We start from the raw sequence: 27,569 nt of genomic DNA on the forward strand, positions 1-27,569 counted from the left end.
TTGATATCAAGCTTTCAATAAGCTTACCAGCTTTATTAGCTGGCTAATAAATAATTAGGTTTTTTAACATATGACAATTAGTTATAAATACGTTCTGAGACCATACTGGCTATGCATGACGTATGAAAACAAAAAAAGGAAATAATAAATGAAAAAAGAAAAAACAAATAGGTAAAAAATGAGGATTTTATCAGCCAGTAGCAAAATATGAAAAACAAGCAAATATTTCAACAAGGACCTCCGCCAGTGCTAAAAAAAATCATCCTCAGTGCTCAAAAAAAAGAAAGAGGAAAAAAAGAAACAAAGAAGAAACAACAGCAAATTCTAACCTTTTTGAGTGAACTGCACAAGAGGAAAAAAGACACTGAATGAAACAACAAAAACCAACTTGAAATCAACGAAAGAAAAGTTACCAATTAGATTGAATAAGTATCCTTTGCCTTGCAACAGATTTCGCCTGTCTACAATTTCGGTTTTCTCCAGACAGGTTGTCTTAAATTAGACTGGGCGAAAAGTCTTTTAATATTAAATTATTATAAATTGGGCCTAAGGAAATATCTCCCATGTCTCTATTTATAGCCAAATTTCTATTTATATGTTTTATTTATCTCAATTGCCCCTTTAAAAGATTGCGGTAGGCCATTTATGGTGGATATTAAAGTTGCCTCTTCAAAAAGAACTAAATAATCAGGATTTTCGTGTATATGCTGGGCCAGAGCTGAATCAAAGTTGTCATTTTTATTTTCCAATCTCAGGGACTTATCTATTGGAATTTTGTGTTCTTGTAACACAAATTGTAGACAGGCAAAATCTGTTGCAAGGCAAAGGATACTTATTCAATCTAATTAGTAACTTCTCTTTCATTGATTTCAAGTTGGTTTTTGTTGCTTGATTCAGTGTCTTTTTTCATCTGGTGCAGTTCACTTAAAAAGGTTAGATTTTGCTGTTGTTTCTTGTTTGTTTCTTTTTTTTCTTTTTTTTTGAGCATTGAGGACGACTTGGCGGAAGTCCTTGTCGAAATATTTGCTTGTTTTTCATATTTTGCTACTGGCTGATAAAATCCTCGTTTTTCACCTATTTGTTTTTTCTCTTTTCATTTATTATTTCCTTTCTTTGTTTTCATACGTACAATTAGTTATATAACTGAAGAAATCCATGGCATCTGTAGTCTGGCCATTAGGGTTATAAAAACTTAATATGTAAGTTTTGGTATTATTTAACCAAACATTGATTCCAATTGCATCAACATCAGTTATTGCCACAAAATTTGATGTTGTTATTTATTATTAAAGGTACATCACCTTCTTTTCTCTCTGAAGACCTATCCTTTCTCAGGATAGTATATCTTGGAGACTTTGTTTGCTGGTTTTTAGTCAAATGGTTTTGTGAAGACAAGCAAAATCAATGGAATGATTATTCACAAAATATATGAGTTCATTCAACTTATTTTCTGAGAGTGATCTTACATTCCACTGAAGTATTGAGATATGCTGCTTTGTTGTTTTAATTTTCATATTGCTGTATGTCAATGTTTAGCTTTGCTAGGAGCAGAGCAAGATCTTTTTTTGTCTTGGATATGCATGTGATTAGGTAGGTACAATTTTGGCAATTCATTTTTGATTTTTGCTTTTTGTGGCTGTTCTAGGTTTGTTGACTAGACTGCATTAGAATTTAGTATAAAGAGGCATATATTAGGTGTTAGTTTGTTTAGATTTTCATCTGGCTTTTTGTTGATTAGGTGATCAATTCCTGGTAATGCTTCTGATTCAGTTCTGCTTCAGAGGGGGTTGCCAGTCTAATCTTCTATCATTATTTGTAGAGGCTAGTTGGTTTGTCCTTGTTGATTCTCTCTGATAGGAAGGTGAGCTGGGGTGTTTTGATGAAGGCGTCTTGTGGGGGGTGCTTGATGCTTTTGGTAGAATGGACTTTCAATAGGTGATAGTGTTGGGTGGTTTCATTGAGTGTTTGGTGTGGTGTGATTGAGCTGCATTTGCTTCCATTGCTGCAAATGGGTAAGGTTTGTCTTTTTCTATTTGGAGTGTTAGTGCTATTTGGAGTGTTAGTGACCTACAAATAAAGTGCACGCAGCACTAATTGCCGTTTTTACGCTCCTTCTGAATATAATAATCACTTCTCTTGGAAATTCAGTTTTGAGCCTTTTTTGGACCCTTAAAGATAATAACTTCTTTCTGTTTTTGGTTTAAAAAGGGTTAAAACATTGGTTTCAAGCTTTCTCTTTCATCATAAAGTCCATTTTTTTAGAGCATTGATTTGTCACAATTATAATGAATAAAAAAATTCAAAAAGTTTTGTAATTTTTCCATCCACCATGTTTGTTCTATTGGCTTTATTATTTTTCAACATATAGGTGAAACTGCAGTTCTTAAGCAGCCTAACAGAATAGAAGAAAACATTTCGTTTTTTTTTTTTTTTTTTTTTTTTTTTTTTTTTTTTTTTTTTTTTTTTTTTTTTTTTTTTTTTTAATGGGACTTAATTTTTTAGTTAGTATAGACTAAGTGCTCCTGACCAAACCAGTTTTTTTTTAAGATCTTACTTTAGAAAATATTATTAATTTCTTAAATATAATCCAAATTCTTTGCTAAAAATATAGTTATGGTGTTAATTAAGGCAAGGTAGTAAATTTTTTTATTATTTTTTTTTATATAGAAATATGATCCAATAATGTTTTATGTAAGGCTATTTAAATTTTGGACATTTTGAATAGTAAGAAATTTCAGATTCTGCTCTAATTGGTGGCAGTGTGCTCAGTGCAGGGAGCAAGTGAGCCTTGAATCTGCTTCACAAATAGGGTTTGATTCTCACCAAGGTTAGCATTGAAGGGTTTCTTAATTTTGAACATAAAAAATTCTGAATCTAATTGTTGGTGGTAACTATTAAGAAAAGCCCCCCAAAAAGTCTGGACTAGAATGCACCAAAAACGTAAATTTTGGACACAAAAATTGAGTTTCTGTTACAACAATGATTTCAACTGCAGGAGAGGGGCTGTCCTCTGAGATTTTTTTGTCTTCCCTACATTTGCCTCCCTGCCTGGACTTAAAAAAATATTTTTTGCACCCTCACCCTCCTCCCTAAATTCCTGTGAAGTAGTGCCACTGTGTTACAGGTTGCCTCAAAACAGCTTGGCCCATTTTCTTTAAGTATTCTTAGTTAAAGCTGAGGTATTGTCTTAAAAAAAATCAACTGAATACTGTAAACATTTTAAAAATCTTATGCATTCTGAAATGGGAGGCTTCTTATGTCTTTTGGAAATGAATTTTCTGAAAAGCTTACAAATACTATAATTTTTCTCTTTTGTGCTTTTGTAAATAGAATCAATTTGCAGTTTTCTTTTCCTGTTTTAGTTCCTGACATAAGTCACCATGAAGTATGATGGAAATCGCGATCACAGGGAGTCAGAGCAGTTTAGAAAACTGTTCATTGGAGGTCTTGACCAGAAGACTACAGAAGATAGTCTTAGATCTCATTTTGGACAATGGGGTGAAATTGTAGATGCTGTAGTCATGAGAGATCCAGAAACAAAGAGGCAAGTATTAGTTTATATTTTGTTTGTTTATTTCCCAGTGGTTGTTTTTTGATTTTTTGAAAGTATAAGATATTGTGATGACCCTGTGCTCCCAGTTGCAGTGATGTAAAAGGCAGTTTGGTATACAGCACAAGTTTTCCTGGAATTTAGGAAACTAAAAAATGTATGTTAATATGTTTTGGATATTATCAATAAGCAGTCATTTGTAAAAAGGGGATTTCATATTGCTGTTCAAGCTACAATAAGAAACTCTAATGCAGAGCAATTTTTGAGCAAGGACGTCAGAGAGAATGCATTTTGAAAAATTAGAGAGCTTCTAAGCATTTATGAATGGAATGCAGGAGCTGTCCTAGTCGAGTGATCAGTGCCCCAGGCATAAAATCCCGAGGTCAGGAATTCAAGCTTTGTTGTTGGCTATGGTTTGGAATGGGGACCAATGGTGTGACCCTGTAGGCTCAGCCAGTGTTGGCCCAACTCCAAATGGGTACCTAGAGACCGAATGGGTACGTTGAGAAACCCGGGAGAAAAACACAGGAAGAGTTGGGTGATTGCCCCCAACCGCACGTTGCACTCCTGGCAAATGATATCAAATCACGAGATTGATACCTGTGGAATGCAAATCATTAGTCAGCATGCGAAGAAGTTTTTTAAGCAAAACGCATAATCGCAAGGAAAAGAAGAACGAGGACGATTAACAGCCAGTGAAAAAAATCGAAAATTATGCAAATATTTCGGTCAAGACCTCCGCTTGGCCTCAGTGAAGAGCCCCCCCCCCATTAAAGGCCTCGTTCAAGTTTTCAGGGAAGCAGTTGAGATAAAAAAGCACATACATGAAAAGGTAGCTCTCAATAGAGACACGGGAGAAACTCCTAAAGTTCCATTTATGACAAAATTATTAATTCTGATTGTTTCATATAAATCCACAAATTTTTGTTGCACAATCAAATAAAATATCTGATAATAATCTACCTGGAAAGTGATTTGCCTTTAAGAGTGCTGTAAGTAAGATGAAATTGTGAAATGTCATTTAGACTTGTGGTTTTTATTCAGTTATCCTTTCACCATTACTGAGAAAGGGTTGTCATATTTTAGTCCTTGTTCTTCTTTTCTTTGCGATTTTGTGTTTTGTCATGATTGGCCAGTGTGGTCTCAGAAATTATTTATTTTTTAAGCGAGTTAACACAATTATAGAAAGGGTTTTGTTACTGTCCATGCTTGTAAATATAAGTTTTATATATGTTACATACCACTTTTGATTTATCTCAATTTCTCTGTTAACCTTCAAAAGAGCTTATTAAACATGGTTTTGTACTAGTGGATAGCTTTGAAATTTGATACTTGAAAAGGTATTCTACCGCAAGTATAAATTGAAACATAAATGTTTTGTATGATTTCTTTAATTTTAGAGGAAGAGTCTGTGCTTTTCGTGTCATGATTACAATCTATTTATTTCCGTTTGTATTTGCTACTTTTTGGGCTGATGCCAATGAGTCTTGACAGGGGTCAAATTATAGGACTTGTTAAATATGCTTTCAATTAATTATAAGTATGATATTAAATGAAGCTGTTACAATGCCTCCGTAGTCAATAGGCTTTAGCATAACTTGAAATTTCCCATAAATTGGTAAATTTAAATATAGGTTGTCATTTTGGTATACGTCTGAAATTCACAGTCGCTTGTTAATTCCTAGGTTTATAACATTCAACCTGTTTGATTATCTTACTAGCCGAATTCTAAAAGAAAGTTACTTTGGAAAAAATTTGCATCCTTTGTTCTTTTCTCCAATTTCTAACCTTTAAATTCTTTGTTTTCCTTTCCTTTAACCTCTGATTTCTAGAAGTAGATTTTTTTTTAAGTCTTTACGTCATATAATTTACATCTTCTATGGGGAGGAAGAACGCTCCTGGACTTAGATTATGCTGATGATTTAAGCATATTAGATGAAATTGTGAGCAAAATGAATGAATTTTTAGAGGTTTTGCGAGTTCAGGGTGCTAGAATAGGCTAGAAAATTAATGTTAAGAAGACTAAGTCACTAAGGCTAGGAATAAGTGAAGATGAACAGGTGAAATTAGGTAACGAAAAAAGATTGATGAGTTTGAGAGCTTCAGTTGCCTTGGTAGTATTATTAGTGAAGATGGTGGGAGCAGTGAAGATGTTAAAAGTAGAATAGCTAAGGCTCAGGATGTTTTTTAACAGTTAAAAAAAGTTTAGAAGAATAAAAAGATAAGTCTGCAAACCAAGATTAGAATATTGGAAGCTACAGTGATGACAGTGGTCAAATATGGCTCTGAAGCATGGGCACTCCAAAGAGCAGATGAAAATTTACTAGATGTTTTCCAGAGAAATTGCCTACGGATCTGACCGTGTTCTGGGAGTGTTCTGGGTACCCGGCTGACTGACTGTATTTCAAACTGGAGGTTGTACGAAAAATGTGGTTCAATCCCGCTTTCTAGGGCTATAGTGAAAGAAAGGTTGAGATGGCTAGGCCACGTTCTACGGATGAAGGATGACAGATTACCGAAGGTTGTCCTTTTTGGCCAACCGTCTGGGGCTTCACGGAAAGCAGGTCGTCCTTGTCTGGGTTGGGAGGATGCCATAAATAAAGATTTAAAGGAAATGGGAACTTCCTGGGAGGGTGTAAAGAGGGAGGCTTTAAATAGATTAGGTTGGAGGAGGAGCGTGCGTAGCTGTGTTGGCCTCAGGCGGCTTGGTGCTGCAGTGAGTTATTAATAGTAGTAGTAGTTTCAATTCTTCAGTTTCTAGCCTTGAACCTCTTTGAAATCCTTTCTATTCTGATCTCCCTAAAATGGGCAAATTCTAGGTTTATTTGGCTAACCCTAGCTTTAGTTATTGATGGTTTGGTGGATAATATGCCTTTTGTGCATATCTAGCTCATCTCCCATCTTTAGGTTTATGTAGTAATATATGTTAAGAACAAGAACTGAAAATATGTGAATAGAATTAAAAAAATTGCGCTAGTGCTAATGAGAAGGAGGCCAAGCTGGCGAGGTCGTCGTGGTGAACCACTGTTGCTGCCTTATGCGCCTTCAGGCGTGGGAGGACCTAAGTCTAAGTAAATAAGTGCTAATGAGAAAACTTTCTTTGGTTAGTTTGATATTGGAGAAAACAAAATCAAGCCTCAATGTCTACTAGTGAGAACAGGTGGGGTTTGACCATAAAGTTATGATAATCTATGTGATGCTTTTTGCATGACATTGGTGGTCTATTAAATGTATGGAAAACGTAAAAACAGTGTTATCTGATCTCTACCGTAATTGATTTTAAGTTTAGTCATGATTGGCTTATTTCCTGTACAAAAAAGGGTTTTCAGGCTGGTTTGACTGACTTTTGATTTCAATTTTTGTCCCCACTCTGAAGTTTGATTTTGGTTCGAATCCTTCACAGTGGAATTCTTTTTTAAATATCTTCATTAATAGACGGTTTCAAAATTCTATGAATTTTTTTTATTTAGTTATTTAATTTTTCTGTTCAGATCTCGTGGTTTTGGATTTGTAACATATTCAAGAGCTGCAATGGTTGATGATGCACAAGACGCTAGACCTCACAGAGTTGACGGTAGAGAAGTCCAACCAAAGAGAGCTGTTCCTCGACAGGTATGATTGATAATGACCTGCTTTAATAACAGATTTTACATTTACTCATTAGCATAGATCCTCCAGTGCCATTGATGGCACATAGGTCATTGATGAATCATCTTCCTTATCTCGAAGCTGTGCTGCAGGAGTGACGTCTTTTGATTCTGGTTCTGACGATGTCTCAGCCATCCTTAGATTTCAGTCATATGTTCACTTTTAAATGCAGGGACACCCATTGATCTGAATAACTCATACATTTGAACAGCCCCTAGTCCTTATTTGCACTACTCCTCCGCTCCAAGAGCCACTTCGAGCCAGTTACCACTCTAAACTTGAGCTTGTGAAAATTTCCTTTTGTCATTTTTGTATTTTGCATATAAATATTTCAAGGGATGTATAAAAAAGTTTGCAATTGATGGTGGGCATGCAGACCCAAGTTATTTGTGCGTTATTACTATGATTAATTAGTAAAATAAAAAATGTATAATTAATTATTTTGGAAGTAAAAAATGTATAATTAATTATTTTGGGATTCTTTACAGTCTTTAATTTGTAAAAGCGTAATGTTTTGAGTAACAAGACGATGGAGCCAAAATGAGCCCTGATCAGTATCTGAAATATGTTTTACAAAAAAATGTTTCTGCTGACTTTCCATGCAAATTATTTTAGCCTATTTGTATTGATAGATACAATTTGAAGGGTGTTCTTTAACTAAAATAGGTTTCTTTCTAAAAGAGTTTTTTTCTCTGGTACTCATATGACACCTGGAATCAAGGTATCCTAACGTTGCCCTGAACCCTTTAATAGCACAATGGATTGATTAGAGGGACCAGGGTTCAATCCCAGTTGCTACAAGTGTGAGCGACAGTCTTGCTGTCTTACAGGAAAAGAAAACACCAATAACTAAAAGTTGACGTTTATTGATATCCTGTGCATCATCAGTAATGTGTCCTATAAATACACCTTAATCAGCAATTTGGAAAATCCGTCCTAGCCAATAAGAGCCACCGACCACCGATCACCAGCCCCTCCCAATAGTCGAACTCGGTTACAAAATAAACTTCTACCCCCTAAACTACGAACTAATAGTCACGCCAGCTCATTTGTGCCTTTCTTCACATCAATTTTCAATGCCGATTTGTAGTGTGTGATTTTTATTTAAATATATGATTTTGTAAAAAATGAATTTAGCTGTGCTACAATAGTTTTTAAATATACCAATCCCTCTCTCTCTCTCTCTCTCTCTCTCTCTCTCTCTCTTCTCTCTCTCTCTCTCTCTCTCTCTCTCTCTCTCTCTCTCTCTCTCTCTCTCTCTCTCTTTCTCTCTCTCTGAGAATATTGAAAAATATAAACAAAGATATTTTCTATGCACCTCCAAATATAGCATGATAAGAGACATTAATGACAAATGAAACAAAAGTGACGACACTTGTTTTTCATGCTTCACTTTTTTTTTTAAATGCTTTGCTGCAACCCTGATCTGAAGCTTCAGTGAAATTGCAATATCAAGGTAAATTACCAATGTTACAAATTCATAGAACTAATACGTTTGTAAAATAGTTCGCATTCATCTCCCTATTTAAATCCTGTCATTTGGCCACTTCCATAGATGCCTCCAAATTTGTAAAGCGGTTTTGGTTGTAATGCCATTAAAACCTAATTTGTGGTGTCTATTCTCTTTCTCGTCCTTTGTGGGCGATCTAGTAGAGTTATATTAGGCAAAAATCATTGTCAGTGTATTAAGAGGTAATAGAAGAGGTCACCCCCTTCTACTAATGCAAAATTTATTGACCTTATAGTTGTTTATCTACACATTTTTTCAAATTTTTCTCTTTCTTGTAAAGAAATTGTCAAAAAGAAGTATTGTTTAGTCAAATAATAGTTAACTACATTAAAAACTTTTGGAGCGCCTTCCCTTTTAAGTATCTATCCCAAGATCAATACGTGTTGAAAGAGTTCAAAGAATTTGCATACCATCTGTTTTCTTTTCCTTTCTTTCATTCTCATTTGTTGTCAAAATTACACCCATATAAATTCCACACTGGGGAAATTTGAATCATCACACCTTTCTCTGTAAAATTAATTGACATGTGTAGTGTAGTAATATAAGGTCTTTGGTTATTTCATAAAATAGTTCATAAACCAGTTCACGAATTAAAATTCTACTGAACTTCTTTGTAGTCGAAACTTAAGGGTATGGGTATTCAGTAGTGAGTGTAACTCTTCTTCTTCTTCTTCTGGTTTGATTGTATTTTCTTCTTCTGCAGATGCAAATCCATAATCTCCATGACATTCCAGGTCCTGCGGTAGCTTGCATTTAATTCTAGATCCCATATTGCCAAGCTCAGGTCAACTCACTGTGTCATCACAAGCTAAACCTTGGGGCAGCCAGTAGCGCTAATAGAGGAGGGGGGCGTGCTTCCGCCTGGAATTTTGGACCAGTTCTCCTAGATTTTGAAAAATAACTGTTCTTGGAGGGTTTTCGTTAAAAATTGTTTTTTTTTGGTATTTTTTGTTTAAAAAACTGAAAACGAAAAACCTGTCCCCTTGAGATTTTGGAAAATACATTTATACTTTTCCTCCCCTCCCAAAAAACAAAACAAAAAACGTTGAGTTGATGCAACTTATGGTGGCCCCATAGGTTGATCTGCTTTGCAATACGAAAGCGAGGATTGATCTAAGCTGCCGCAGGGTTTGGAATTGCTTAGGGATTATACATGAGCGTCTCTAAATAATCAAAGAACAAGAAGAAAAGCTACACTCACTACTAATGAAGTTCGACATAACCTTATTTGAAGGGCTCAGTTAAAAAATTAATTCGTTTTTACTTCAACACATTAAAAGATATAAAGAACCTTATTATTCATAAATTTTTAAAAAAGCTTTTTAATTTTCTTGGTATCAAACCTGTTGTTAAATTTTGTAAAAAAAATTTCTTGTTTAGCTTTCTGGAAAAGCAGATGCTGGTGCCTCTGTGAAAAAGATTTTCCTTGGTGGACTGAAGGAAGACGTCGAGGATGAGGACCTTAGAGAATACTTTGGAAAATATGGCACCATCACTGATGCTGAAGTAGTTATAGATAAAGACACAAAGAGGAAAAGGGGGTTTGGTTTTGTTGAATTTGACGATTATGATCCAGTCGACAAAATTATTCGTAAGTCAATTTGTTTTAGCTTTAACTTGTGTTACGTTTGTTATGTTCACTTGTATTTATATAGTCTTTAACGCATATATAACTATAGAACTGATATTTCAGTAAAGAAAGAAGTATAGGGAGTTTTCAGAAAACAAAACAAACAAACACATAAACCAAACGGAGAAAAATAATGTTAGGCATGTTTTGAAAATCAAACTAGGAGCCTAGTGCCTCACTGCAGTAGGAAGTAAGAGGAGGACTAAGTAATATGAACTTGCAAATCCCTTAATACAAGTAAAATAAATAGCTCTCCTGACTTTTGTTCTCATCTCTGATTGTAGCCTTTAGTGCTGGTATCAAATTAGGAGCCCAGTGCTTCACTGCAGTAAAGTCAGGGAAATAAGAAGAGGACTAAGTAATATAAACTTGCAAATCCCTTAACACAAGTAAAATAAATAGCTTTCCTGACTTTTTTTTCTCCTTTCTCTGATTGTAGCCTTTAGTACTAGGATCTTAGTTCTTCGGGTTTTCAGTTAAAATCTTGTAAACTAAACGGAAGGGGAAGAAAAATATTGTGCCCTTTTTTGCTTGATAATTTTTGTTTAATATCAGCTGAAATTAGTGCTATTCCAATTGTGTATTAACTTTCACCTGTGTCAACACCTAGGGTTATAAAGATTTACTTTTATCATATTGCCAGCGAGTCATGTAGTATGGATAAGCATCGCGCAGACGAATTATTTTCTTTATCCCCTGAATATTGATCAGCCAAATGGGTGACCCATCCCCTTAAAAGTTGCTTCTCAGTGGAAGTTATTGAAGGTTTTTGTAACAAATAAACCTAATGTATCCCCATTCCCCTCTAAAATGTTTCATAGAATCTGTGGAGGCTTAAATGATCTCACTCCTGCGCATTGTAGGTTCTGTAGCATTAAGAATAAAAGTATTGACTATTTGAATTGTGAATGTGTCGAAACTGTCACAATGGGTTCTTCCCAATAAAGCAATAAACTACCTCAAAGCCTACAAACTCACACTTCTAGTTAATACCTTGGTTGACCGTACTCTAACAGTGAGTGTTCAACTCGAAATATTCAACTTATAATCCAATGCCTAGAATCTAAAGACCTAGTGCAAGAGCTGCAAGCAGTCGCAGTAGAATGTACCACTTTAAGACAGAGAAACTAGAACACGTAAATTGTTTTGACTGGAAAGTTCATAAACCATAATAGAAGAAGGAGAAGAATCGGGCTCAGAAATATTGGAAAGCTAGGTTGTGTTATTAAATGTTACAGTTTTCATAGCCATCTAGGCACAGAAAGAAAGGAATAAGTAGATAGAACAGCGAAATAAGGTATATAAGTATCAGTCTTCTAAATACCAATACAGCCAACCTTAGCCATCCTTTCTTTTCATACCAGTTGGAGGAACTTAATGAGAGAAGCAGCTAGTAGTCCATTGTACAAATATTTTAAACTTAAAGAAGAAAATACTACCCATATACTACTTTACTGTAAAAAATGAGAAAGCAAAGGAGTCAACCCCTCAACTAAACACTAGCTCAACTATAATACAGTATCAATAAAATCCCAACTAAGCAGGGATTAAAATAAACCTTTTGATAGCATTAAAAACCCGGACACAGTCTTCAAAAAAGGAATCTTATGTATTTTTTAGTTTTTTGATGATTAGACCTGCAAGTATATGTTATGTCTATACTTGAGAAAAACCTAGAAAAGATTTTCTAGGTGAATGCTAACAACCTATTTGCTCTGCTGATCAATTTCCATCATGCTGTTACCAAAGATTGGGACGCTCAACTAAATCCAGAAGGAAGAGGGGAAATATTCCTGGCTTCAGGACGCACGCATCGATTGTCTGTAGCTGGTTCAAGCTGATCCTCTCTGATTTTCATTTTGAATCTTAAAACTTAGCTCGCTGGTATTAACACAAAAAGATGTCAACAATCAGGCGATCGCTAGCATAAGCTAAACTAGTATCTCTTTGGCTAATACGGAACAACTGAAGAGAACTTAGATAATGTTTGATCAGAGGACAGGTAAATTACCCAAAAGTGTGCCTCCGCACGCTGTAGTAAGAACTTACTAGCGTAACTAGACAAAACGTTTCCTGGTGTTCAATGATAATTTTAGACATAACAGTTAGTGAGGCATAAAAGCAGCATTGTTGAGCAGCACTGCTTTATGACAAACATGTACTTGTCTAGTCTTGATGCTGTCACAATCAGGCTGCTCTTATTTCAGCATCAATTCTCAATGCTCTTCAAGCGTCTTAGAAAATATAAATTTTTCATATAATGTCATGGTTTCACCCAAAGAGTTTGTGTAACTTATAAGAGTGTGAACTGGCGCTATTGTCTGCCAAAAAGGCATCAACACCATCTAGCATAGGGCGATACTTGGTATTTTAAGCTTTGAAGTCGTTTTTCTGTTGGAAACTGGTATTAGGCATTTATTACAACTCTATCGCAAAAACTGGATCAATAGTTCTTACTATTTCACTGAAAAAAATGCCAAGTGTTTCCAAATGCTAGAGGTTGTTGAGGGTATTTTTTTGTCGTCACTAGTGCCAGTTCCCATTCTTTTAAGTTACCCATACTCTTTGGTTTCACCATAAATTGACCATGAGTTTTATTTTGACAAGGATAGTGTCCAGGTGGCAAATCTTATCAGAATCGCTTTGATTAGGTCTCAATCATTTTTTTTTTATTTCATTCATTTTTTTTTCTATTTCAAGCTTCAATTGCTATTTGCTGATCAGCGATCAGACAGTTCAAAATGGATCATGTAATAGTATCAAGAAAAACTAACGACGAAACAATAAACTAGTCACCCTGTCGACGAATATTCAGCTTCTTTGGAGGTATAATGTATTAGCATGACAAATATATTTAGAGTTTGTAAATAAATAAAAAATTCCAACTTCTCAGTCTCAAATAAGCTTATCAAATCCCTAGTCCAAGTCTATTAATGATATTTTTTCCTGTTTTGCATTGGTTTGCTATCTAGCCCATTGAGATCCCCTTTTTTGGAAAGTGGTAAACGTGTCGCATGGAAAAAAAATAAAAAAAATAAGTGAGGAAAAATTTCAACGAATAAAAATAATTCAAGATTTTATCACTAAAAAGAAGGAAGATATAAGTAAAATCCGCGAAACGAAATAGAAATACGGACTTAAAAAGGTGAAGTAAAAGACACTTGATAAGAGGATTAATAATGGTTTCATTTTGTTCTATGTTGCTTATTATATTTACTTGTTTCTTGTTTTCTCATTAAGGGTGGCCGGGCAGGGTTCTTGGTGCTGCAGTGAGTTGTAAGTAGTAGATACCCTCCAACAGTACATTGAGTATTGACTGTTATTTAAAATCTCAAAATTCGTTCCATGCTAATTATGGGGTATTGGTTAAATTCTCAGCTGCAGCCCTGTAAAAAAATATGTACTTAAATGAAGATGCACCTTTGAACAATTGCCCCCCTTTTGCTTAGGGAAGACATTCAATAATGAGCACAATATCCAGAAAAGAACCATGTTTTTCAGGTACCACATGAAAATAGTCAAAAGAGCCCTCTATATCATTTGTTGTTCCTTACATTTATTTTTGTTTTCTTTCAGTCGAAGGCAATCACTATTTAAAGGGGCGTGATGTTGATGTTAAGAAAGCTGTGAGCAAACGAGAAATGTTTGATCACAAACAAAAACAAGATCGCCCTGCCAGAGGTGGTCGTGGTGACTGGGATGGTCCAAGGACAAATGAGCAACCTAGCTGGAATCGAGGCAGTGTTGGAGACGGTGGCTATAACCAGGGACCTGGCTGGGGAGGTGGATATGGTGGACCAGGACCTGCCCCACAGGTAAAGAATTTCCCATTTCATCTTTCTAAGTGTAAAAATAGCATCATTCTCATTATTAGCTGACTGGGGTGGAGAAGGAGTGTTTGTGGCTATGTCGGGCTTCAAGTGGCTTGACGCTGTTGTGAGTTACTAGTAATGGAAGTGGTTTTATTTAGAGATGCAGTCGAAAATGGTGTCTTATTTAGCTTTTCAATGTTGACGTTCTTTCTTGCATATAAAAGTTTATCTTTTCTCTATTAATCCTCAACTGTCCAACACGGAAAATCCTATAAAAATTGTGTGTAGCTTTTGCACTTAAATTCTATGCAGCATTTGCACTACTACTACATTTATTTGTTACTGACGCTAAGAAAAGAGATGCCTAAACAAAATAGATAATTTCGTTGAAATATTGCAACTTTTTCCTCTTGTTAATACACTAATTCTTAAGACTGTGTTGACTGCTGTCCACTGACAACTTTCTAAAATGTCACTTGGTAAGACAGAAACAGGATTTGGAACCTTGACGAATGCCCTGACGAGAATAGACTTGGTATAAAAGATTGGATATGTTCCGGCATTGTGAGATGGTTTTTGGTATCTGCTCCGTCATAAGCTCCTTTCTCAGTCCCTATTAGCGACAGAGAAATCCTTCTTGTATGGCATCATAGTGGCACGAGGGTGGATCCTTTACCAGTATTCCTTACCGAAGCTGTGATTGCTAACAGCGCTGCGGGGCGACCTTGAGAAGTGGCACCCCTGGAGGAAATTATAGCTAGTAAACGACACTGAATTTGCACTGGATTCGGACGATCGAATATTTTTTCTGGATTTGGTTTGATTTGAATGGACTTTTTTTGGCTAAAGAACCTCTTGCTAGCTAAGTTATCGATTATGAGTTGCCTTCCCGTAATAGCATAATATTTTTAGGCATGAATATATGATTAGTTAGAGGTAATAGGCATGAGATTGTCTGTGCAGGATTTAGACTTTTGTTTGTAGAGGATCATCGCCAAGCGTGAAAAGCCATGTTGTGAACAAGATGGCCCTAGGACTGCACTAAGTCTACGTTCAACTGGAGATCCTAGGGACTTCCTGTTGCCCGGTTCCAAGCCTGGCCTAAGCGTTTCATATTGATTTGAGAATATATGTTAGTTTCCGTCCGGCAGTGGTTCTTGGACCATGGCTTTTCCTGAGGCAATAATAATTTCAGTTATTTAAACAATATAAAAATTGCAACTTGGAATGTTACGACGTCAAAAACCGACGTTCATATCGAAATTTTGACTGACGAATTCAGACGTTTCGAACTGAACTTATTAGGGGTGTCAGAAACTCATATCCCAGATGTAGGAAACATAAAATTAGGTGATGTATAATTTGTTTACTCAGGGAGGAAGGATGCGGTGCATCGGCTGGGAGTTGGGTCCCTATTGTATAAGAAATATGTCAAGTCATGTTTAGTTTGGGATGGTATTGATAATAAAATGCTAGTCGCTCATTTTATGACTAAAAACTGCAGGGTAGTAGTCATAGCAGTATTTGCCCCAGTAGAACTTACTGATGGAGTTAGTAGTGACTCGGATAAATTTTATGTTCTGCTAAACGAACGAATGGACAGGGTCCCAGGTAGAAATATGGTATTTTTATTTGGTGATATTAATGGCTAGGTTGGTAGAAATGGGAATAGGTGATATCCCAACATAGGTAAATCTGATGTAGAAAAAGAAAACAGTAATGGTTACACTCTTGTAATTGTAAGTAGCTATAGCAATATATTTATAGCCAACACAATATTTGTTCACAAAATGGCCGACATGTTATCATGGTATTCATATACCATGCCGTAAGACATGGCAGCCATAAGACAGCTAATCACATTTATTGTGTTATTGTTAAACAAAGACTGGCTGGATCAATACGTGATACAATGGTATATAGGAGTGCTGTTATTGGTGTTGAAAGTAAACATCAAAATGTATGTTAAAAGTAAGTGAGTTGTTAGTAGTAGTATTAGTAGAAAGATGAGAGCGGCCAAAGAACGTCTAAAAACTGATCTGGCACCGGTTGTTGGACTGGAACGCTTTCGTTCAGAGTCTGCGCAGGACTTGGAAAAGGTGGCAGCTGTGAAAATACAAATGAAGAGTCGAGCACTGGTGATGGACCAATTTTAGGAATTGAGCTCACCACTGGCGTCCTGAAAAATCTTTGTTTTTTATATATAAATTATGAGATATTCTTGCTGTGTAATTTGTAGATCACATAAATTTAAGCACTTTCCTCCTCCATCCGAATCTCATATTCAAAAACCTTCCTGTTTACATTCGCCCAAGAGGTTTACCCTAGACGGTTGGTTGACAAGGATGTTCTTTGGCAAATTGTCATCCTTCATCCGCAGAACGTGTCTTAGCCATCTCAACTTTCCTCTCATTATAGCCCTAGAAAGCGGGATTAAACCACATTTTTGTACAGGTTATTGCTTGAAATACGGTCAGTCAGTCGACTACCCGAAACAATCCTTTGGCAAGTGGGCAAGTTTGTGCAAACAAAATATTTTTTTTTGGAATATGCTCTGTTTTGAAGTTTTCTTCTACTCTGTCGTTTTTATGGCACTTGGTATTAACCAAGTGACATATAGCAATCGCCGATTATGTCGGTCTGTCTGTCTGTCGGTCCCGGTTTTGCTACTTTAGGCACTTCCAGGTAAGCTAAGACGATGAAATTTGACAGGCGTATCAGGGACGGGACCAGCTTAAATTAGAAATAGTCGTTTGCCCAATTTGACCATCTGGGGGAGAGTGGGGGGCCGGTTAATTCGGAAAAAATAGAAAAAATGAAGTATTTTTAACTTATGAATGGGTCATGGGATCTTAATGAAATTTGATGTTTGGAATGATATTGTGTCTCAGAGCTCTTATTTTAAATCCCGACCGGATCTGATGACATGTGGGGGAGTTGGAGGGGGGGAAACCTAAAATCTTGGAAAACACTTGGAGTGGAGGGATCGGGATGAAACTTGATGGGGGAAATAAGCAGAAGTCCCAGATACATGATTGGCATAATTGGAACGGATCCGCTCTCTTTGGGGTAGTTGGGGGGGGGGGGGGTAATTCTGAAAAATTAGAAAAAATGAGGTATTTTTAACTTACGAACGGGTAATCGGATCTCAATGAAATTTGATGTTTGGAAGGATATCGTGTCTTAGAGCTCTTATTTTAAATTCCGACCGGATCTGGTGACATTGGGGGGAGTTGGGAGGGGGAAACCTAAAACTTGGAAAACACTTAGAGTGGAGGGATCGGGATGAAACTTGGTGGGAAAAATAAACACAAGTGCTAGATACATGATTGACATAAACGGAACGGATCCGCTCTCTTTGGGATAGTTGGGGGGGGGGGCTATTTCTGAAAAATTAGAAAAAATGAGGTATTTTTAACTTACGAACGGGTTATCGGATCTCAATGAAATTTGATATTTAGAAGGATATCGTGTCTCAAAGCTCTTATTTTAAATCCTGACTGGATCTGGTGACGTTGGGGGAAGTTTGGGGCGGGGGAACCTAAAATCATGGTAAACGCTTAGACTGGAGGGATCGGGATGAAACTTGGTGGGAAAAATAAGCAGAAGTCTTACATACGTGATTTACATAATTGGAACGGATCCGATCTATTGGGGGGGGGGGTGGTTAATTCTGAAAAATAAGAAAAAATGACGTATTTTTAACTTACGAAGGAGTGATCGGATCTTCATGAAACTTCATATTTAGAAGGACCTCGTAACTCAGATCTCTTATTTTAAATCTAAACCGGATCAAGCGTAATTGGGGGGGGGCGGAAATCTTAGAAATTACTTAAAGCGGTGAGATCAGGATGAAACTGAATGGGAAGAATAAAAACCTGTCTAAGATACGTGACTGACATAACCGGACCGGATCTGCTCTCTTTGGTGGAATTGGAGGTGGGTGATTTTGAAAATTGAGGTATTTGTAATTTACGAAAGGGTGACCAGATCTTAATGAAATTTGATATTTAGAAGGATCTTGTGCTTTAAAGTTCTTATTTAAATTCCGACCAGATCCTGTGACGTTGGGGGGAGTTGGAGGGGGAAATCGGAATTCTTGGAAAACGTGAAAATTTTGGTATTTTTATCTTACGAAATTATGATCGGATCTTAATGAAATTTGATTTTTAGAAAGAATTCATGTATCAGAGCTCTTATTTCAAATCCCGACCAGATCGTTAGACATTGGGGGGAGTTGGAGGGGGAAATCTTGGAAAAACACTTGGAGTGTAGGAATCGGGATGGAGCTTGGTGGATAGAATAAACAAATGTCCTTGATACGTGATTGACAGAATCGTACTGGATCCGCTCTCTTTGGGGGAGTTGGGGGGAGGGGTTCAGTGATTTGGCGAGTTTGGTGCTTCTGGACGTGCTAGGACGATGAAAATTGATAGGCGTGTCAGGGAGCTTCACAATTTGACTTGATAAAGTCATTTTCCCAGATTCGACCATCTGGAGGGCTAAAGGGAGAGGAAAAATTAGAAAAAATTAGGTATTTATAACTTACGAGTGGGTGATCGGATCTTAATGAATTTTGATATTTAAAAGGACATCGTGACTCAGAGCTCTTATTTTAAATCCTGACCGGCATTAAGCCTCTTATTTTCCTTTTTAAATCAATCTATTGATTCATAGAATTTTGTTGGAGCTCATACCGTATGATCTCTTGGCTCTTAGCTCTTCTCGCCTCGTCACAAGTGCCATATGAGCTCTTAGCTCTTGTTATTCCCGTGATCATCCAAGTCAATCAGCATTCTAATTCTAGCTCTTGCATCCAAAAAATCGTTACCTTTATAAATTATGAGAAAGTCTTGTAAATGTTTTTTGAGGATTGTAAAAAATACTTTTACAAATATTTCTTGTGCTGAAGTAAATAATCCGTAAGGTATTCAATTCAAACTTTAAATTCTGTTTTTTACTGTCTTTGATATTGTCAAAACGTATCCCTCTTTGGTATAAAGCTGTGTTTAAAAAAAAAATGGGATTTTTTAGGAACGTTGCTAGGCAGGAATTGCAAACCCCTATTGTATCCGTTAATTTTCTCTTTAGTGAGTATCCTTTTCTTCTTCATAAAGCAATATTATTGAAAAAACGGTAAATAACATACGTAAAGAGTTTTAATTTTTTTTTTACCTTTATTATTAAATAATTTAAGTATTTTGGTCTTGACCGAAGTATTTGCATAGGTTTTTAATTTTTTCACTGGCTATTATTGTCCTCATGTCCTGTTCTTCGCAATTTTTCGTTTGACCTTTCTTCTTTTTTAATCTTTTCTTATGCATGTTTAAATATAGATCCTATACTAATATCATTGTCACATTCCGATTTTTAAAAGTTACATTGTGCCCACACCGTTCTTTAACTAGTAAGCGCTATGCGTTGCCTATGATAACAGTTTCTGCTTCAATCTTGTTTTTTCTCTCCCGTAATTGCCCATAGTGCCACGAACAAATTAGACTTTAGAAGTTCATTTTTACTGTTTTGCTAACGTCTTTTGAAAACTATTTACCAACTTCGAGTTCAGGTTCTCATTTCGAGTCCCGCTAATTCTGCTTCCTCATTATTATCACTATTTTTATTATCAGTTTATTTGACAGAAGACGGAATACACCTCTAAATGGTTATTAATCAATCTTTCCTAGAATACTGATTAATTTCCTCCTCATTATTAGGTATAAAGTACAAAACTTTGTTACAAGTGTCTTAAGAATTCTACTACGGATTTGATTGTAAGCATTTCAGAGGTTTCGATGTCGGTGACGTTATGAGAGGACTTGTCTGTTAGCAATGCTGAATCTGTTTATTGCAAATTATTAAATAATCTAAGAAAATCTTAAAGAATCGTAGTGTTTTTTTTTTGGTATGAATAGATCTAAGATAGGCCTAGGGAAAAGGGAACGGGAATAGAAAATGTTTTTATTTAATATATTAGTGACGTGTACTTTTATCAGACGCTTCTAGGAACTCGCAGTGATTTAAAAGATATATAAAAATAGACAAAGGCTTCGGCCCTGTCCCTGTAGGAATTGAAGTTGGTTGCGTGTATTCTAACAAACAACAGAGAGAGATAAAACTCCAAAAAAAACCTCAAAAACAAACTAAACTAAGAACAAATGAAACTCACCACCAGTAATAATGAATACAATTGTCGCTAGTGATCCACGTAGGGAAAAGAAGCTACTAGAGTTACTTCAATGAGAACACCAAAGCAACTGTGCAATGCACTGTATTTTAAGCTGTGCAATGCAAGTTAGTACTCTTCTTTTAATTGAGGAGTGTGAATACAAAGATTTGAAAAATGTGACTTCTCTTAGGCTGTTAAAAATTAGTATATTTATAACATACATGTTCATCGAAATAAACAGAAGAGCACCTTTAGAGTTCATATGCTTGTTAGTATAGTGAAAATATTTTTGGTTAAGTCTAAATTTTGAATCTATAGGGAGGCTATGGTGGTGCTCCACCACAGCAATGGAGTGGTCCACAACCACAATGGGGTGGTCCACAGCCACAATGGGGTGGCCAACAACAGCAATGGGGACCTTACCCACCTTCAAGTGCTTACCCTAATCAGCCATATGGTGGGGGTGGATATCCCCCACAAGGTGGACCAGCTGGAGGAGGTTATAGCTCAGGCTACGGTGGGCCACCACAAGCAGCAGCACCTCAAGGATGGGGTGGTCAGCCATCACAACCACCTTATGGTATTGGATATGGGCCGGAGCCAGTCTACGGTGACGGTGGACCAATGAGAGGTGGTGGTTATCAGGGTGGCTACCAAAGACCAGCTCCGTATTCTCGTAAGTGGCTACTAATCTTTCTTTTATGTAAAGTTTTCCGTTTTAGTTCTCCTTTTTCTACGCCCTCCTAAAGAAAACTCTAACCCGTTTAGAACCCTGGATTTAGTAGCGATCAAAGTAATTCGAGGCAGATTTTATTTGGGGAATTTATGATTGGTTTGCCATTATGGTTGAAAACGAGAAAATGTTTAAATAACTCTTATAAATTCTCTGAATTTGAAACTTCATTAGCCTCCTTGTATGCTCTTTGGGGCTTCTTTTTGGTCAATTTTATAATAAGCACTATCTCTTGTTATACTATCCATGGTTTTTCATCTAATATTTGCGCAATTATGTGTTAGAAATTTCTCTTGTGCTTGTATATAGGTTTCACCGTTCGCCTGCGAGTCCAGGGGACTTGCTCGTCATGTGTCAATCCGATGACACAGTATTCCACCATTAGACTACAAGCGACCAAGCCTATTAGGCTTAGGTTCACTAGTTCGCCCTTAAGTCCAAGCAAATTCAGTTCCAAATTTTGCAAACAAGTCCAGTGGACATTGTCCGTCACAAGTCAACCCAAAATCAATCCAATCTTTCATCCCTTAGTTCTATGACTATCTACCTTAATTCTGCCCTAGGAATGATGTATCGACGGATAGATGATAGAGTTATCTATCATCAAGTGAAATGGCGTCATTTTTATAAAATCCTTTAAAGGGCTTATGCCGGATTTGCCTCTCACTCATTTAGACTATCTCTCTTGGCCTTTTCTACAGTTAGCCATGGCTTGACGCCAGCAACTACTTGATTTTAATAAAGAAATATAATTGTTCAGTGATTAGTATGATTAAGGTTGATCTATTCCTTGCGATAAATGTCTGCCCTCATTATACCAAAGTTGCGATTTTATGGAATGCCCAGAAGTTAGTGGGTAAAACCATATGTAACAAGAAGAATTTTTTCTCACTGATCATGCTACCCCTCCCCAACCCATCTAATCGTTTCTTTAGAGAGAAATAACATGTGAAAAGTCTACAGCTTATTGCTATGGGTATTTCAGCTTCGGTTTCAAGTTCGGTCCCACCCAACATCAAGGCTGATCTTGTTAGTGGAAATCCATTTAAATTATGGTGTTAATGATCTCATTACGGAACTTACTAGTGAGCCTCCATCGTCTCATTTTTTCCCTTCCTTTCTTCTTATTTTAATTGAACTATTTTTGTTAGCGTTGCATTTTGTTTAGTCTCTTACAGGCTATAATCCTTGTGCACTGTTTTGATGTAGATATTGTTTTCACGAATAAACCCATTTATCACTAATAAACAAATTAGATTTCAACTGTTTTCGTAATATAATATTACCTATAGTATTTCAAATAGTATTGAAATCTAAATAAATTAAGAAATATTAATTTTGAATTTATGAAACACTAATTTTTATAACGAATATATTTTTTCAAGGAAGAATCTTTCACTAGATACTATCTGAGGCTCGGGCAGGGACATCTGTTTTGCAGGGAGGAAGATCTGAGGCTCGGGCGTGTTCTGTAAAAGAAAGAGAAAAGAAAATCAACCGTAACTAGAATATTAGAGGAAAAATACTACTGTGATATTTTTTTGCAATGCCTAAGCTATTGGGTACATACCTTAAAAGACTTAAATTTTGAATAAAGGTGTTGTACTAACGGGTGCAATTTTAGTTAATTGTTTTTTTGTGTGATTTTTCCTAGCTTATGTCTTTATTTACTTTTTTATCTATAGTTTAGTCCACTATTTATCTTTTTGATGCATCTGGTTGATGAGTAATCAATATATATTCATAGCATTGGGAAATTTAGTAATATTTCTCTCTAAGAAAATCGTTTCTATGTTTCAAAAAGTGCAAATTTACTTAGATCGTCCATTTGGACCAGTGGGGAGAAAATAATTCTTGCTTTTTTTTCAGCACCAAGAGGTGGACCTGGAGGATATAATTCTTATCCTGCTGGTGGCAGAAGATACTAAAGTGGTAAGTCCATTTGCTTATATTCTTTACAGGATTATTTTATATTGGCCTATTAATTTATTTGTATCCTTTGCCATCGTAGGCCAGAGCCGTCCTGGCCGAGTGGGTTGGTGCGCTGGATTCAGGATCCATTGTCAGAGAGGGTCAAGGTTCGAATCCTAGTTTAACCAATTATTTAGTTTGGGACGGGGGTCAGTGGCGTGACTCGGTAAGCTCAGCCTGGGTAGACCCATCTCTAAATGGGTACCTGGAGAAATCTGGGGAAGGTAGACAGAAAGGGTGTGCGAAAGCACAGGATGGTTGGCCCCTAGCCCCCCATTGCACTTCCTGGCTGAAGGGCCAAGAAACAGAGATCAGCACCGGCGGTAGGGACTGTAAAGTCTAATGCCGTATTCTTTACCTTTTTACCATTATATCTCATTTTCCTCATTGTAAGTTGATTTCCTGTGCTGACAAGACATTTTCTTTTTCCTTCTTTTTTTAATTCTTACGTGGCACACGTTTAGACGTTTCATCTTAGTTTCGTAACACCCATCTTTTACAGTTTTTTTTACAGTGCCAAGTGGTGGCCCTGGAGGGTATAATATATCCCACTCTTCTCGTTATGGTTCTTTTGGCGGACCTAGCAGCATAGTAGTTTTTTTAAGCATATCTTTAAGTAGTTCTTAGAAGCAGAGTAACAACAATTTAAAAAGAAGATTTTTATTTTTAGTGTATTTTTCAATTATCTACACTTTTTCTCAGTCTTGTTGTTACAATATATATAATTTTTTTTTTTGTTTGGCGAAATCTAAGATCCAAGGAAGGCAGGGATCCAAGATCCGTGTTGAGCGAAACAGTTTTGTTTTACTAATATATGTCAAGAATATATTTAGCGATCTAGTATTTTATTTTGTTGGAATAGTTTTCAGTATATCTCATATACTTTTGTATTTTTTCTCCTCTTTGTGTCGTTTATTAACAGTCAGGCAGGCAGGGATAGTTCAAATATAATAGTTTTTAATTTGTTTGTTTTTTCTTTTTTTTATTGTATAGTTTCCAAGTTGCCTGCGCCAATTTTCCCTGTCTAGGTCTTGCCATATCAAATTTGGTGTGATCAGTGGTGATTTGGTGGTGAAGCAACTTTGTTTCGTCACTAATTGTGAAGAGTATATTTTAATCTTAGTACTGTATTCTATGGGAATAGTTTTCAGGATTTCTGATACAATTTTAATTTTTTTTTCGTCTAGGTGTCGATTATCAACTATCAGGCAGGCAGGAGGTTTAGAATGAGAATAGACATCGTCAAGTGACCAAATAGCGCTGACACCAGTCACTTTTCCCCTCCCCATTTTGTACTTTTACGTGTATTGTGGTAGACCAATTATTGTAAAGTGTTCTTTTTCAAAGAAATAGATATTCAGGAAAGTCTTTTCAAATAAAGCTTTTAAATTTCGGACATTAGAATTGAAGTATATAGGTTGGGGATAATGAAAGAAAACCCTGAAAGGGAAACCTTTGATTCGTTCGAAAAAGACGTTAAGTGTGTGATCAACTCTGATATCTTAATCCAAACATGACTGGTTTGAGGGCTTGACAGAATTAGAAGTAAATAAACTTTTTAGAATGATTGTATCAAACTCTAAATATAGAGCTAATATAGAGGGTATATAGATGTTATTTGGGGCAAGACAACTAGACATGATGTAGACAAGGAGCAGAAGACTAAAAGATAGAAGATTCATAAACCTAAATTCTTCTTCTTGATAAGGTGTGAGGTCTATGAACACCAAGGGAAAGTTATTTTACTTCTTTATTGAACTGGCTACAACACTGGGCCATGTTCGTAAGCGATTAAACTAGGATATTCAGGAACAATTAAATTAAGCAACATTGGGATGACTAGTAGTTTTGCCTCTCCTTTTTTACATCAAGGGATGATTTAAATTTCATTTTATTAAGATGAAGAAGGAGGCTTGGATTCTAAATTGCATTGAATGAATCAGGTATTTTATTAGCCATGGAGCAGTGGCGCTTGAGGGCAATGGTCTCCTCACGACGGGGCTCGTAATCTAAACGAGACATGCTGGATTGTTTCGTTGGACGGTAGGCAAGTGCAGCATAATAGGGAATGGTATAACCCATATTCCAAATTGTACACTATTAAGAATAAGGACTCGAGATGTTAGCCTTAAGTATAGAACTACATGACGTCTTGAACGGAAGGGTTCACCGGCGGATACATCCAAGTTTTTTTCTGGTGACCTCTTTCGATGTTTTTTTCATTCTTTTTTATTTAGAATAAATTTGTCAATTTGGTCAACTATTGGCGCCTTTGTCAAATTCCCCCCCCCCCCCGAAGATTTTGTTCATTGGCGCCTTTGTCACATTGCCCCCCCAAGATTTTGCTCGTTGGTGCCCTTGTCACATTGCCCCCCAAGTTTTGCTCATTGGCACCCTTGTCATATTGCCCCCCCCCAAGTTTTGCTCATTGCACCCTTGTCACATTGCCCCCCCCCCCAAGATTTTGCTCATTGGCGCCCTTGTCACATTGCCCCCTCCTCCCACCCCCTAAGATTTTGCACTAGATCCACCCCTGGTAGGGTAAAGCGATCTGTTCGCTGAGACTTTTTTGAATTCTTGGCCTAATTATATTTCTTGTATTTAGGTTGATGGAAGAGCTTGGGGTCTAATAGATAGTCTTGGCAGCTAGGAGATAAGCTGTTTCGTTATGCTTTATGACTTTGGGCACTCTGGAATATATCTGATTATCTTTTGAATGAAGACTCTGTGGCTGCGTTCTGTTATTATTTAGATCTTTTTCATCAACAACTTAATTAATACTTTTGAGCAAGTGTATAGCAGATTGGGGATCAATTAAACAGAGGTATCCTCAGTTTCTATGCCAGATATTACAAGCTTATCTAAGACAAGGTGAATTATACACAATTCAGTAGATAAAATAGAAGTTCCAAGCCAAAGGGAGATCAAAGATTGAGCTTCAGGGAGGGGGGTGCATACAGTTGCACCTGCTTTCTCACCATGTACTGACCCTTCTGTGTAAATATTTATATTATTAGGGTAATGTATAGAAATTTGTTCAACAAGAAAACTCTGCACCAATGGATGTGGTACTACATTTTTATTTGAATAAATTAGATCAGCTTGACAATATGGTTGGCCCTTTGGGTCCCTAAAGAGGGATTTAGGGAAATGGATAGGCATAAGGGGTTTGTTGATGCCAATTAGGGACTTCCGGTAGAAAAAGATTCAAGACGAGTAGGTGTTGGGGCAAACTGACTTTATCTGAAAAATATACCTATACAATACATGTATTGTATCGGATTAACGACGCTTCTTGACTACTAAGGTCCCTGCGTCGGCCCTGCAGTGCATTGCTGCAGCATGATTCGATCTTTGGGCCCCGTATTACCAAGCTAAGGTCAAACCCACTGCGCCACCACAGGACTATACAATACATGCTTTCGTCCTCGCCCCAGCTCTTTGAATATTTTGGAAAATCAAATGGTTGTGATTTGCGCGTGTGAAAGATTTCCTTTTCAACTTGATAGGTTATGCATATGTACCCTAAGTCTCAACAAAGTACTAAGTAATCAGAAGTATGAGTTTTGGTGTAAAAAGGAGCTGGGAAAGATTGTAGCGAGTTAAAAGCAAAGTTGTTTGAAAGTGGGAATACGAGGGAGGATTTTAAATGTAGTTGAATATTGTTCAAATCCAAGGGCAAGCTTTAGACCAATACAATTAGAGCAGAAAGTAGCTGAAGTTGGCCGAAGAACAAAAATGCAAGTCGAAACACGGCAGGTATAACATTTTCTTCTGAAAATTCAGATAGGTATGTAGCCAAATTAGATTATTTTTGTTTTTTATCTCTCATATTGGCATTTAAATTGTTTGCTTACAATAATGTTTGATTTTTACTATAACCTGGAGGCTAACTCAACTTCAATACCAAGTACCAATATCAGTACAAATGAATTCCGAGTATTTCTATTAATAAGCTGGAAATTCTTACATCCAATCGAGAATAAAAGTTTTTATGGAAAAGACCTCCTTATGCAGTTATGAAGTGTTTGGTAGTAATGGTGACTGTAGTAAAAGAAGTAGTTGGAGTCAACTGCGCAACTAAAGTAGTAGTAGTTTCAGTTTTGTAGTTGTAAGAAGTCAGAGTCACAAGAAGTCGTAATCGCGGTTGGAAGTAGTTGAGGCATTCGTAGTTTTCAATGTACTCATATTATTATTATTAGTAGTAGTAGAATGGACATAGTGCCCTCGGTTGTTTCAACATCCTGCTGAATATGCTCTGAAATATTTTTGCTTAATACCTTAAGTCATTCCTGAGATAGTGCTGATACGCCCTTTTAAAACATAAATGTGCATAGTGGGTCCTGATTTAGTTTAACATCCCTGAAAGTTTCGGTTTAATGCACTCCGTCTTTTTATAGGCATAGTATCAAACAAGCCCTCCCCCTCTTTTCCAATTACAAAACCTATATGTAAACAATGCCCTTGCCTCAAAGGCTGTGGAGGTCATTTGCCTCCAGAAGCTTAGTTATTGGATCTTTCAGTTACTTTGAACAAAATGGCTATCTTC

At 36.5% G+C, this 27,569-nt stretch overlaps 1 protein-coding gene across 3 annotated transcripts in view; it reads left to right on the plus strand.

Annotated features, from left to right (window-relative positions):
- The window catches only part of LOC136030880 (heterogeneous nuclear ribonucleoprotein A1, A2/B1 homolog), a 38,570-nt gene that overhangs the window by 5,803 nt on the left and 5,198 nt on the right, over nucleotides 1–27,569 (plus strand). For 2 of the 3 annotated variants that reach the window (XM_065709961.1, XM_065709962.1), the window contains exons 2-8: nucleotides 3,363–3,544; nucleotides 7,042–7,162; nucleotides 10,089–10,299; nucleotides 13,915–14,153; nucleotides 20,635–20,992; nucleotides 22,919–22,981; nucleotides 24,208–24,385. In XM_065709961.1, the coding sequence (XP_065566033.1) occupies nucleotides 3,381–3,544; nucleotides 7,042–7,162; nucleotides 10,089–10,299; nucleotides 13,915–14,153; nucleotides 20,635–20,992; nucleotides 22,919–22,977 (1,152 nt within the window). In that variant the 5' untranslated portion in view covers nucleotides 3,363–3,380 and the 3' untranslated portion in view covers nucleotides 22,978–22,981; nucleotides 24,208–24,385. Of the gene's footprint in view, nucleotides 1–3,362; nucleotides 3,545–7,041; nucleotides 7,163–10,088; nucleotides 10,300–13,914; nucleotides 14,154–20,634; nucleotides 20,993–22,918; nucleotides 22,982–24,207; nucleotides 24,386–27,569 lie in introns of those variants that run through there. The other variant, XM_065709963.1, reaches the window with a different exon arrangement.

The sequence above is a fragment of the Artemia franciscana genome, chromosome 9 (assembly GCF_032884065.1).
Source record: "Artemia franciscana chromosome 9, ASM3288406v1, whole genome shotgun sequence".
Taxonomy (NCBI): domain Eukaryota; kingdom Metazoa; phylum Arthropoda; class Branchiopoda; order Anostraca; family Artemiidae; genus Artemia; species Artemia franciscana.